The sequence below is a fragment of the Betta splendens genome, chromosome 1 (genome assembly GCF_900634795.4).
Source record: "Betta splendens chromosome 1, fBetSpl5.4, whole genome shotgun sequence".
NCBI classification, from domain to species: Eukaryota; Metazoa; Chordata; class Actinopteri; order Anabantiformes; family Osphronemidae; genus Betta; species Betta splendens.
The window spans coordinates 14,305,763-14,320,082 of record NC_040881.3 but is presented as its reverse complement, the minus strand read 5'-3'; the positions used below and the strand labels follow the sequence as shown (position 1 = coordinate 14,320,082).

Below are 14,320 nucleotides of genomic sequence, written 5' to 3'. Positions count from 1 at the left end.
ACGTTTCCTGCCAGTAAAGCTTTGCGGGGAATTCGTTTCTTGACAAAAACATCCCATAAACTATCTTCATGTGCATGTGACCTTCGACCCTTCTCTTTTCTGTCAGCTCCTCGTGCCTTTGCTGTAAGTGTGGACTGGTGCCCACAGCCTGTCACCAATTATCCCAGTCCACGCTTCCCACCCCGCCCCCCATCGCTCCTGTGGCCCCAACATGTGCTGGGCAGCAGGCCCAACAGGATCTTCCTTACATTTCCGTATCGCTGGTAATCAACCGGCTCGGGGAACGGAGGAGCAGAACGGCGACGCGGGCGCTGCCCTGTCACTGCAGCTGCTCCTAGCTGTCACCGCAACTGGGGCAGAAAATCAGACTTATCGCTTTGTCATAATCAGCAATGGATCGCGCTTTTCTGTCTTCCCGACCCACTGTGCTCTCTACTGCTCTCCTTTTTATCGCCCTCTTTCTCTGTGCTCCATTTTTATTCTATATATGTATCTTTCTCCTTGATGATGTTGCAGTAAAGACCTGGTTCTCTTGCCGTAATCAGCAGGTGTGAAGGAGCTTTTCAGAAAGAGTGGGGTTTTTCACTGGGGTCCTCTTTTCTCTGGTTTCTTTCCAAAGCTCAAACTCAAGCAGCCATGTTAACCGGAGGTTCCAAATGCTCTGTAGGTGTGAGTGCGGAGTTAGTGGTTGTTTATAGGTGTCAATGCTGTATATGGGACTATGCCAGTTGAGACTTCAACATTCCTGTGACAGTTACTGTACAAGGACAAAGTAGTAGATGAGAGGCTCTTCAAGACCAGCTGTTCAGACACGCTGTCCAATAATAGGCATGAAGGGATCCTTGCTGACTCGACAAAACCAAATCAATTTGAAGGACATTACGTTCTTTATCCTACATGACTCTGACAAGATCCAGGAAACCAGTCGGAGAATCTGTTTAGTGGGCACTGCTCTGTTTTTTTCACTTTACTAAGCACTAAACAAGTCGCTCTGTGTGTCTGCTGTCCTAGACCAGTAATGATAATAATAATAATAATGAACTCCTAGTCTCAGGGTTTAAAGATGAGCTTCCCAGATATAAGGTTCAGATATAAATCTTCATATGATCTAGAGGAATCTGATGTTTGATGCTCTGTGGCGTCATCCTGATAAATTCTCTGGAGCAATACTGAACTTGGCCTTCCTTACAGTAGGAAGGATGCTGGGGAACCTCTGGTGGTGGCTCATGATATTCTGAAGTTCCAAAGTTAGTCATCTGTACCGTGGGGAGCCTGAACCTGCAGCTACATCACCGGCAGCAGACGGAGGTGGGCTCTTCATCCTCAGTTAGGTCGGTCAAGGTGGTATATACTGTAGAGAAAGCAGGCTGTGTCTCTGACCCCTGGTCCGCTGGGTGGGTGGGACGAGGACGTTTAATGTAATGAAGGGAGAAGTGCAGCAGGGAGAGAAGTGGTTTTAATGTCATGTGCAGTAAGTATGAACTGTTGTAATCTCCGGTTCTCCTCTCTCAAATCTAATTCATCCACGTAGCTACAAATCGGGTGTACTGATACGATTATCAATGTAATGCTGCCATGCAACATCTGGAGAGTCACATGAAAACTGACTAAAGCTGTTCAATCAATCTAGCAGAGTTTTAGTAACAGAATGGAAATATACAAATACTATGTTTGATATTTTAAAATATAGTGTGTTGCTATATTTTACATAGTCTTATCTGAATTAACCTTTTTTGCACCAAGTGTGAATAGAAACATGGCAGCTCCTTTATAATGTTCAGTTCTGATGTTATACACGAGCTCAATAGATGACTGTTGCATTGTGTTTTGGATCCCAGCAGTGATATTAAAAATCAGCCAATCCCCTCTAATGACACCAGACAAGGCTTTTTCTTGCATCTCCTGTTTAAAAGCAGCCGACTGAGAGCAAGAACCGTCGCCCTCCTGAGATCTGCCCTTTCCCAGAAGTAGCATTCACTCAGCTTCACTGGATCGCGGACGGTGGGCGACGCTTTGCACCAGCCTTTCATTGTCCCCCTTTTGCCCAAGTGGCCGCTTGGATGTTGTTTCCTGTCAGGAAAACAAAGACTAAACAGGTTTATTTTGCTGCATGGAACTGGCTTCTAGTAAACGTGGAAATAATGATGCTGTGGAAACAGAGAAGCTCCTGGAATGGAATAATGAGAGGGAAGGAAGTGACCTCCGAGCACAAAGGCTGTTTTGTGAAATACAAATCGGATCGGTGTAAAAGGATGGACACGCACTCTAAGCACACGAATCCTCCCACTGCACAGGTCCAGCGCCCGTGCTTTACCTTCCTCCTACTGTTTGGACTGAAAAGGTCACTGAGCACACGCCGGAGCATGACGGTTAAACGGCGGCGGTGACGACGGCGACGCGCTGCCATTTGTTAGTGCGTTTGTGAGTACACGCGGACTGCACGTTCGCCGGCTGTGGGTCACAGCAGCGAGCACACAAAACCCGCACCACATGATCATCACTGATAAACACAGCGATTTATACCAGTTTATGGTTTTCATTTGCAGTAGATAAAAAAACTAAAGAAGAGAATTCTGTAGGTTTTGCCCAATGACCGTGTTGTTTGCCGTAAAATGAAAGCCCAGATTGTGCTCCCAGACCTCGCCCAGCACCGGTGACCTTACCGTGAACTCGTTTTCTTAATTAACTCGGATCGGACGTGGAATGAGGCTAATTACTGAAGTAGTCTGCAATTTAAAGGCCACCCAGGATCCACGTTCACCCCGAGCGCTGGATGACGAGACGCTGCAGTCAGTCTGTGTGCACTGACACAGAAGTGCAGTTTGTTTGGGTGTTGGATAAGCAGCGCGTGTGTGTGTGTGTGTGTGTGTGTGTGTGTGTGTGTGTGTGTGTGTGTGTGTGTGTGTGTGTGTGTGTGTGTGTGTGTGTGTGTGTGTGTGTGTGTGTTTTCCCAAGCCAAGCAGCGATCAGGTGCCCGTGTAAGGCAGCATACAATGAGTTACACAAACCAGCCACAGCAGCCAAGTGGCAGCTCGTCAAGTTTGTGACACGCGCACAAGCGGCCTGTTAATTCTGACTGCTCCATGCATTCGAACGCACTGTGAGCCGTGCACGTGTGCGCGTTACGGCGTGGGCGCAACGTGATTCACTTCGCAGCTCCTCTTCCAGCTGCTGTTGCCTGGACCTAATTAGGAGAGAGACAGAGTCCTCCACCTCCGCGAGCTCGCCGCGCGCTGTTTACCAGTCGGGCCGGCTGCTTATTTGATCGCCCGCATCAACGGCACAAAGCAACTGAGTGGGGCTCTGCTCTCTGTCAGATGGCCTGGCTGCCGGCCCTCGGCGCCTTCATAAATCACTGCCAGCCTTCACACTCCATCGCTGCTCGTCTTTTAAGCAGGCGACACGGTGCATTTGCTATTACAGCGCATGGGAGGGTAGTAAAAGGGCCGCACCTATTGTGAAGCCTGATTACATTCAGCCAGGCTGTGTTTCCTCTCACCCTGAACTGGTAACGGAGGCTGGAGCGAACTGGAGGAGGTGCCATTTCCCAACAGCCCATGGAAACTCTGCAACAAATCAATAGCTGGATCACCTCATCCGCTTGTACAGCAGAAAATTAGATAGACTGTCCTACAGCACAGTCCTGTTAAGTGCTCATCGTCACCACTTCACCTATTATCAGCGAAAGGCGATATCTTTTGAATAACAACATGAGCATAATGCAGTAATGACACAAACACCTTCGCTTCACACTGGAATCTGAGGGGATCTGTCATGTCCACACACACACACACACACACACACACACACACACACACACACACACACACACACACACACACACACACACACACACACACACACACACACACACCATGGGTCTCATCAGGTTCAGGATGTGATGTGGAGCAGCACATGGTTCCAGTTCCTTCTTATACTCGTGTGCATTACAATGGACTCACCCACAACCACAGCATCAGACTTCTAGAACACTATGAAGAGCACCGAGGAGCCCGACCTGCAAGGTGTGACGTCACGTGACTCGTTTCAGCGTCCGTGTGTGAGCAGCTGAACCGAGCATCAAATCGCTCTCTGATGATTTGTGACAATGTGCAGACGCGCCGCCTATAAAACTTACAGGTCACTGCTTCCTGAATGATGATCCCAAGTCGTTCATCACAAAGTGAAGTGCTTCGTGACATCTGGGAGTGTTGCTCATAAAGGAAAGTCCTCTAAGTCAGCACGCTGCCGGTGAAGGCCACCGTTGATGGTGAAGCAAGTTCACGTCACCTGTTTTAAATGGTGTCACTCCATTGGTGACGCCTTCCTTTTAGGCCGGTATCAGTAGGTTTTAATAATTTCTTAGACCTTTTGTTGTCACGGTTACAGTATAATCACAGATGCATAGTTGAGGAGCAAATAGTATCAAATAAAGGACAATCATTGACTTGTTTAATGTTAACACTAAACATTGTTGACTACAGTATCAGTGTTGATCCTCTGCTCTACACACTGAACATTATCAGATCAGTTGTGCTGTACTTTACTTTTTTCTTCTGAGTCGTGAAACCCCGGAATGTTCGGTTCGGGATTCGTCGTCGCAGTCGCTGCCTCGAGGCGCCACACTGGAATCGACCTATCCATCTGACGGGCCAGCCCCCCTCCGTCCCGCCCTCAACCCGGCTCCGCTCCGGCAGCATCCGCCTCCGGGACGCACAGGCGCGCGCGCGCACGCAGCGGATCGCAGCGCGACGGGCGACGCGACTGGAAGAAGGCAGCGCCGCAGCCGCTCAACGGGGGTGAAGCCGGTCCGTGTTCGGAGCGGACTCCGGAGGTCCCGCCGCGCGGCCGGAGCCATGCGCGCCGCAGGACCGTGCGGACGGTGAAACGGGTCGATCTCCGCCGCGGACGCCGCTCGCCGCCGATCATGAGGGGGAGCGTGAAGTTTGCGCTGCTGTGCGTGTGCCTGGCGCTCGGGGAGGCGACGGTGCGAGGTGAGGCTGCTCTTTGTCCCGAAGCTGCGAGCCGAACAGAACCCGCAGCTTCGCTTCGGCCTGAAACAAGAGCGCGATTTCGCCCCGAGCGGCGCTGATGGAGATTAAAGTCGGCTCATCTCCAGCTTCCCGTTCTTATCAGTGTGACAGAGCGGTTCACTTCTTCCCATTTTAACAGTCTTGCGCAAAGAGTGAGTCGCACTGGCTAATTCGGATGAGATTGGGACCGAGACACCGATCGACGGGGTCAGGTGAGAGGAGCGCGTTATGATTTATTAAAGAACAGGAGCGTGGCGCCTCCTGGGGACCGGTGAGCCGCAGAACGCACCATGCAACACAACCTAGAACAATACCAACAAACAATAATATAAAAAGTGAAAGATAAAATATTCAATCTCCATCACGCTGAAATAGAGAGAAAAGGTCCAACTGCTCCGGTCTCTGCAAGTGTGTGTTGCTTGATATTTACAGCATTAATCGTTGGCTGCGGAAGCTCTTGGCAGCACGCGCTGTAAATCCTCCTCGCTGCACGTGCCGGAGGCTACAGGCGACTGCCTGCTGCACAATAGCAATGGGAGAAATACACAGATGTGACGAGGAGTTGGTGAAAATGACGAGTGTGCCGTCGGTTCAAAGTCAGCCCACAGATAATTGCGCGAGGAGCCGCGTTTTGAGGTGACGCTGATCTTCCCGCCGAGGAGTTGTGATGGATGACGCCCATTGGAAGCGGCTCGGAATGAGATGTCAGGGCTGACATATTGGCTCACTCACTCGCTCGCTGCCGCCGTGGTGACATCGGCGCTTTTAGATTTTTTTTGGAGCTCAGATTTCTCAGACACTCATCCAACTGCACATTCCCTCCATCTCAGAGTGACTAATGAACGTTGCTTCTGCTCACAGCATTAACAACATGTACTTTCTTTCCGCGTTTTATTCTAATACAGTGAACTAGGCAGCGTCCAGACCTTCTGACCTCTGACCTCGTGTTTTCTTCCGCCTCCTTTATCTTGCAGCGTCTCCCATTAAATCGCTGAGAGGACGCAAACTGCCTTTTAGCGTACGGGTGCTGCTGCCCAGCGGGCAGCTGGGTGTACGGACAGGTGTACGGCTCACGCCTCAGCTCACACACGTAAAGACGCGTGCATCATAATTCGCCCAGATGAGCGTCATCCACCCCCACACTGCACGCTGTGATCAATACTGTTCATTTTAATCAACTGCACACACACACACACACACACTGAAAGGAAGCAGCCTCATGTAAATGCATCCGTCCCTGCGCCGTCAGACTAGTCTGGCTCCTGTGATCTTTTTGAGCAGGACCGTGGGACAAAGCTGCTTCCTGTAGCGCTGATGCAATAGGAAGCAACCTCAGTGTGAATGCTACTTTTACTGTACTTCAGGTTCCAACACAGTGACGAGGGAGGAAACAAGAGAACGGTGACAGGCAGAAAAAGATCACCATGTTCATGCATCCCCCCCCCCCCCCCATTCACGCAAACATAGGAAAGCATGAGTGCATTTAATATAAACTTTATTCCAGCCCCATCTGTTGTGACAGCATGCATAAAACGAACCCTCTAACCCAAATCTCACAGCGTAACATCTCATCATTTCCACTCGCTGGCCATGCGTGAGAAAAAAATGTGGACGATTCCACCTCAGCTGGGGTTATTTTTACATAGAAGAATCCAGGGAACCCTTGTCAGAACATGGAGTCAACAGGCGTAACGGATGAATAAGTCACTGAAAAGCAATTAAGGGTCTTAAAATTCTTTGAGGTTGGACTCATGCGTTCCGATGGAGCTGGAAGCGCGAAGGAGCAGGGATGAAGCTGACTTGTTCTATAACGAGGGGAGAGTTTTTACCAAAGTGTCAGAAAGAAGCTGGAATAAAAGTACATCACCTGAAATACAGCCATTCGCTCATTCACTGGTTTGATGTTAGCGTCGATACCAGTATTTAAAGTGTGAGTGCCAACATCACACATTTACCCACGTTATGTATAGTGTTTGCTCAGGTCGCTGGTTTCCCAGGAGACAGTTCTCTCCTCATCTACCTCTGCAGTAAATGAAACTATAAGAATTCTGTATCATGTCGGATGAGAGACGTCTTAAGAACCGTCTCTGTCTGTTTTGCCGCCTGTCCTCGTTGCCCTTGCCCCAGTTAACTTCCCAGTTACCAACCCTAAACCCTGAGAGATCGTCGAGTGAGAAATCTCTTTTCAGGGAGAAAGCGCTGTAGTGAGCGAGATCTCTCCTCTCTCTCTCTCTCTCTCTCTCTCTCTCTCTCTCTCTCTCTCTCTCTCTCTCTCTCTCTCTCTCTCTCTCTGTCTCTCCCTCACTCTCTCTCTCTCTCTCTCTCTCTCTCTCCCTCCCTCCCTCTCTCTCCCTCCCTCTCTCTCTCCGGGCTGCAGGGAATCGCTCCGGGTCACTCCGTCTCTCTCCGTCTCTTATCAGCTCTCTCCACTCCTCCGACTCCCCCTCGCGTGAGAGGCTGCTGATTTCCGCCTGCTCCTCTCTGCCTGTCCGCCTCTGTTGCAGCTCCACCGCCGGCGGGGCCAAATGTTTTCCAATCCATAGCTGAGGGAGGATCTGTAATGTGGCCCAAGTACAGGCTCCACATAAGGCGCCAACGCCGCCGTCACCCGCATCTATCAGTGACTAAAGGAGGCGCTGGACGCGTACAGTATCTGCCCATGAGAGGACGTTCCTCCATCCGTCTCACACACGCGTTCCATATCGCGTATTTCCTGTCGCGACCCGCGGTGGCCGCCGACACCTGAGCGGTGGCGGGTGACGCGAGGCCCCCGCTCCGCGTCCTGCGCCTGGCTGAGCTCGGCCCGCCTCCCCTGGCGCTCTGTCTGTCTTAGATGATCATGTCAGCATGATTATTTTGCCGGCCTTTGGGAGCGGAGATGCATTCGCTGGGCCACGACCAGCTGTCATTCTGGGTTTGATAGTGCATGCGTGTGTGTTTTTCTACCTGACTCTAAGGCCCCGACTTCGTTTTTTTTTTCCTCCCACCTACTTCTGAGACTGCAGATGTGATTCGCATCACTCATGCATGACTGTGTTTTTCTGGGGTTTTAAACATGTAGGATTTGGAAGAGGCAGACACTAATGCACATATGAATATTACAGGCATGTAAGCGAACTGGGCTGATAAGAGCTACTGTAGGATTGTTTGTTTCAATTCACGGATTCAGATTTATGTAAAATATTTTATAAAACCTGTCTCACATTTACTTCTTTGCTTCTTTATCTTCGGTCCAGCTCATGAGGACTTTGTGTCTTTGGCCGAGATGGAGGATTCGTTGTTGAGGAACCTTTTCAGGGGTTACCAGAAGTGGGTGCGGCCTGTCCAGCACGCCAACGACACCATCACTGTGCGCTTCGGGCTCAAGATTTCCCAGCTGGTCGACGTGGTGAGTCCACACGCCAGAACGCAGACGCCCTGTTTGTTTGTTGGTGCAATGTATGATTACTGCTGCTGTGGTCATTTCAGCACAGAAAAGGAAAATCAATACACTATAGATGTTGATAAAGGTTACACAACAATAAAAATAGAGGGCATGGCCGCAGTGTTCTTATCATAAAAGATGCATTATATTAATATTAGATTAGTCTCTGCAGTGATCAGCATCCCTTAGCAAACTGGAGGAGACATACAGGCTCTAATGCTTCCAGGAGGCCCAGCCCATCAGACTGTGTTAAGCAACGGGTATCTGTTAAGAACACTCTCTAAAGAAATTAAAATGGCCTTATGTAAGATGTTTAATAAAATCCCTTTATAGTCTTCTGAGAACCAGCACATATATAAGCAGCGAGGGGAAAAGACGGGAAGGAGCTCAGCATCAAAAAGTGGGATTAGTGTAAGAAAAGAAAGGGACGAGATAGAGAATAAAAAAAGGTGTAGATGGGATGAATATGATCAAGATCGTCATAGAAGTGGAGCAGGAGGTGAACTTTAAAAAAGAAATGGAAAAAAGAGTGTGTGTGTGTGTGTGTGTGTGTGTGTGTGTGTGTGTGTGTGTGTGTGTGTGTGTGTGTGTGTGTGTGTGTGTGTGTGTGTGTGTGTGTGTGTGTGTGTGTGGAGGGGCGTTAGAAAAGTGAGCGTGCACCACAGAAGACAGGGCAGGAGGTCCAGAGTGGTCAAAGCAGCAGAGGAAGTAATGAGGGCATCAGGCTGAGAGGAGCCACACTGCATTTATTATTTACACAAGGACAAGCACTCACAAAGTTGCTCTCTCGACTCCACAGAGGGCCGCGCTTCGACTGCGTCAGCGTCTGATGTTCGCCTCCCTGCCCCATAACGCTTGGAACACTTCCATCTGGTGGCATTTTAAAGTCACTACTGTTGCAGTTCCGTCTCAGCTGTCATTGTGCAGCCAGGCTCATGCTAAAGACACTTACTGCTTTTCCAGTACGACCAGTATTTCCCAATAAGGCGTAGGCTGTGCCGCCTTTCATTAAGTGCTTTAGAGATGCCTCGACTCCCGAGACGCTCCACTGTGCAAGAAAAGCAATTAACCCAGGCTGAAAAAAACAAATCATTCACTTCAACTGGGCTTAAGTACTTATTTTAAATCCAATTCAGCTTTTTGTCTCCAGCTTCTGGTTTGCTCTTCACCTCCTCATTAGCCTCTCTTATCGGTGACAGCAAGCACCACTAAGGTGTATAAATAGTGAACGAGATTGCCTTCGCTTTCTTCCCACAGGATGAAAAGAACCAGCTGATGACTACAAACGTGTGGCTGTGGCAGGTAAGAACGAGTGAGCGAGGAACTGTGGAAAAACAGACCGGATGGGTCAAATATAGATTCTTTCCAGTATGATGCATGGCCTGAAATAAGTTGAGAGTTTAGCTTTTATTGTATATGCTTGAATAGACAACACTGAATTGTTCAAACTATACAGCTCTGATCTGCAGCCACATTGTGAGCAGCAAAACAAACATCTGTGCCGGTGTCAGTCTGGTGCTGTCCATGGTGCTGACGTTTCGCTCCCTGAATCAAACGACAACATGATTATACAGTATCGTTATGCTAAATCACTGTTTTGCTCAAGGAGTGGATCGATGTGAAGCTGAAGTGGAACCCAGATGACTATGGCGGTATAACCTCCATCAGAGTGCCATCAGAGACGATATGGCTGCCTGATATCGTGCTCTATGAAAAGTAAGTGACTACAAGCTAAATTCTGAGCTTCTGCTTGATAGCTAAATCTTTTTAAACTTCATATCGTCGTCTCTCCATCAATGCCAGCTTGCATTCGGGCTCTTAATGAGTCGTTTTCTCACTTCTTCATCCATCCCAGTGCCGACGGGCGTTTCGAGGGTTCCCTGATGACCAAAGCCATCGTACGCTGGGACGGCACTATCACGTGGACGCCGCCGGCCAGCTACAAATCCTCCTGCACCATGGACGTCACGTTCTTCCCCTTCGATCGGCAGAATTGCTCCATGAAGTTTGGCTCCTGGACGTACGACGGCAACATGGTGGACCTGGTGCTGGTGGATCACTACGTGGACCGCAAGGACTTCTTCGATAATGGAGAATGGGAGATCCTCAATGCAACAGGAGTAAAGGGAAGCAGGAGGGACGGGGTGTACTGGTACCCATTCGTCACATACTCCTTCATCCTAAAGAGGTTGCCCTTGTTCTACACTCTCTTCCTCATCATCCCATGCCTGGGTCTGTCCTTTCTAACTGTGCTGGTATTTTATTTGCCATCGGATGAAGGAGAGAAACTGTCACTCTCCACATCGGTACTGGTGTCACTCACCGTGTTCCTGCTGGTCATAGAGGAAATCATACCTTCATCCTCAAAGGTTGGTAGCCTGAAATGCTTCAGAGGAAGCACATGCTCATTACTAATTATCTGTGCAGTAATTGCTTTCACAGCATACCGTATATCTATCTTAATTATAATCTTAATTGTTTCATAATTAAGACAGATCACAATGACATCACTTCTTAGTTACCTTCAGCTTAAAGTGCATCAACTCAATTACCAAGCTGACGACTTCCTTCATTTCAGATAAACATCAAGACGTAAACTAACTACTGTACTATACTATGCAGTAAATCCATAAATATAATTATAATATAAAATTTAAAAATATAATATAATAAAGTTTTTTTTAAATTAATAATAATAAATAGTGAGTATACATTTATATTTTGAAAGTGAAAATGATGACACATTTATCACAAGGGTGTACTGTATAATCGTAAGTCAGGACTTTCACACTTTATGATGTGCCTGTCGAACTCCTCATGTTTTTCTATTCCAGGTGATCCCACTAATTGGAGAGTACCTGCTCTTCATCATGATCTTTGTCACTTTCTCCATCATCGTCACCGTCTTCGTAATTAACGTGCACCATCGCTCCTCTGCTACCTATCACCCCATGGCCCCCTGGGTAAAGAGCCTGTTCCTCCAGAGACTCCCCAGGCTGCTGTGCATGAGAGGTCACACTGACAGGTAACACAGGAGAGGAGGAAACACCGCCGTTAATCATTTAGGCAAATGTGCCGACTCATCGCTTTCATCATCAGAGATTGACACTGGCTCCATGTCCTTACAGTAACAGAATTAAATGTTTTTTGGAGTTTTCTCCAATTAAATGACTGAATTGTAACCTAGTCAAACCACTGCTTAGCTACTAGCTGTTGGTAGCTTTATGTTAAATTAAATCAAATGAATACTAATTGTTGTCCGTCATCCTCAGGTATCATTACCCAGACATTGAGATGCGCAGTCCAGAGCCGAGGCCCCGCAAAGGCGCCGGGAGGAGAGCGGCTCCCGGCCAACAGAAGTGTCCGCTGGGAGCGAAGGAGGACGAGAACCAGGCCTGGCTGGCCATGCTGGAGAAGGCCACCAACTCGGTCCGCTACATCAGCCGTCACATCAAGAAGGAGCACTTCATTCGAGAGGTGCGGGAGAGGCGCCGTCGCTGCATCGCGCGCGCCCTGCGAATGCTCTACAACGTTTCACACGTCGCACATTATTCACGTCTCATTTGCTCTGAATGAAGGATGGTGTTTTGTGAAGACTCACCCGGGGCCGACGCAGTTTCACGTTGTTTTTGTCTCCCCCCCGTCTCCCTCTCAGGTAGTGCAGGACTGGAAGTTCGTGGCTCAGGTGTTGGACAGGATTTTCCTTTGGGCCTTTCTCACCGTGTCCATACTGGGAACCGTCCTGATCTTCACCCCGGCTCTGCAAATGTACCTCACCACGCCTTCGTGAGCTCGAACCCACTCGCAGATGCTCTTCAACAGCTCCTTCTCCTTTTCTTGTTTGTCTTTGACAATAATTTATTGATAAAACTCAATAAAACATTCATACTGTATATTTCTGCTTTACAAAATAATATCAAGCTACAAATGTTTACCTCTCGGTTCGCAGCCTGTATATTGACTGGAAGGTGCAACGTTCCTGATGCAACCTGTCAACTCGTTGTGAGGTGCATGAGTGTGAAGGTGTAAAAGCAATAACCAGGTTATAGTAGAGTGTGATTTGAGTCCCTCTGTTTGTGTAACGTTACCACTTTCAGTAGATGAGTCATGACTTGTTCTTTGTGTCACAGACCACATATAATCCAGCTGTATGTACTGTTATATTAACCACAATAAAATGAACTACACTTGCTAGTTTGCGGTTTGCTTCCACTGACGAGCAAAGCTACTGTTTACCTTACATGCACTTTTATTCTAATTGAATTATGCATGAGTCTAAGATTGGATTAGATTCAACTTTAATATCATTACACATGTACAAGTACAGGGCAACGAAATGCAGTTAAGCATCTAAACAGAACAAGGAGGAAGTGCAGAATATACAATGTCTACACAAAGTACACAATTATTATTGATATTATGGAAATAGATAGAGAGATAACTGATTTGACGCTATATAAATAAAACTGAATTGAATTAAATGGAAACTACTGTAGAACTAATGTACAATGTAAGTACTATGGACATATATTATGGGAGTCAGAATAATCTGCAGGTTTACAGGTGAGCTTGCATTGTTAGAGGTTTCAGCAGACACTTTAAACATGTTGCTATGTGCAAATTTATCTATGCATGAACTGTGCTGTACTGTATGTACAAATTGTACAGTATCTCAAGTCTAACCTCATACACTGACAGTAATGGGCCAGTTGAGAAGCATCTCCTCTGAAGAGGGCTCCCAGCAGCATTATTGGCTGTAATGACATTGTATCACCACTGAAGGGCAGCAAATTACTGTTAGGTAAATGCACTGTACAAACTAATCGAATCCAGTGCAGCTCTTCCAGTCATTCTTTTTTTCACATACTCATACTTTGTCTTTGTTAGACTAAAAAACTCTATATTATATACTGTATGTTTTTTTTGAGGTCTCAGCGGCTGGTGGAGTTGGACTAGACTGCATTATATTAGGAGATGACAACTATTCAAACACCCTTAGTCCTGCTCTTTGGAACTTATTGATGGTGTGAATGTTTCCCTCATCATCTGTTGTTTTCTTCTTATTGTTTCATTAGCAGCAAAAGCATTATTGCTGGTAAAAACTAAGAGCAAGTATTTGATCAACTTCAGTGGGCGGACAGCGACTCCATCATAGTCCCTGATCCCAGTTCTGAGGGAGGTTTCTTCTGTTTAACAAGGTTTTCCCTCTCCACTGTGACCTGGGGCTGCTGGTGGGATTTGGGGGGCTTCTATATGATCCTATAAAGCTGTAAGGTCTCAAACCTGACTTTGTCAAGAGCCTTGAGATGATGTCAGCGTGAATTGGCGCTGCATAAATAAACAGAACTGAATGGAAGTGGCTGCATCTGCCTGGAGGCGTGCTGTAATACAGCCCTCATCCTTTTTGAGTCACCCCCGGGTGATCTCATAGTATTCTGCGCTTTGACCCACTTTTTGGAGACATGCGTTTGCTCCCCAACTCGTTAAGAACGGCGGGTCTGCCTTTTTGCTCCTGCACTCGTACAGTCTGACCTCAGCCTATTATTCACAGCTACAGCTATGACTCAGGTAGACAGGTATGTCGGTGTGAGCCTCAGACAGAATGGGTGCACAAGTAGGGCACTTCACTGAGTGTGAGAGACGCAGAGAAACACATGTAGGAGGGGGAGAATTGAATGAATACAGTCAAAATCCAAAATATTTAAAAGCACTTTTCTCTCCTGAAATAACTACTACTCTAATACTAAAATTATACAACAACAGCTGATGACAGAAGTGTTAAGAGCTGTGAAAACAACTGATGTCTGATGCATCACCAGCATCACGGTCCTGTGCAGGACAGTATACTGTATGAGTGTGTCCA

At 47.6% G+C, this 14,320-nt stretch overlaps 1 protein-coding gene across 1 annotated transcript; it reads left to right on the top strand.

Moving 5' to 3' along the window:
* Positions 1–4,678: 4,678 nt before the first annotated feature.
* chrnb3a (cholinergic receptor nicotinic beta 3 subunit a) lies at positions 4,679–12,651 on the top strand. Its single transcript, XM_029158121.3, has 8 exons — positions 4,679–4,994; positions 8,270–8,421; positions 9,715–9,759; positions 10,064–10,173; positions 10,313–10,826; positions 11,292–11,482; positions 11,730–11,934; positions 12,113–12,651. The coding sequence occupies exons 1-8, from the start codon at positions 4,928–4,930 to the stop codon at positions 12,245–12,247; spliced, it is 1,419 nt and encodes a 472-aa protein (XP_029013954.1). The 5' UTR covers positions 4,679–4,927; the 3' UTR covers positions 12,248–12,651.
* The last annotated feature ends 1,669 nt before the right edge of the window (positions 12,652–14,320 follow it).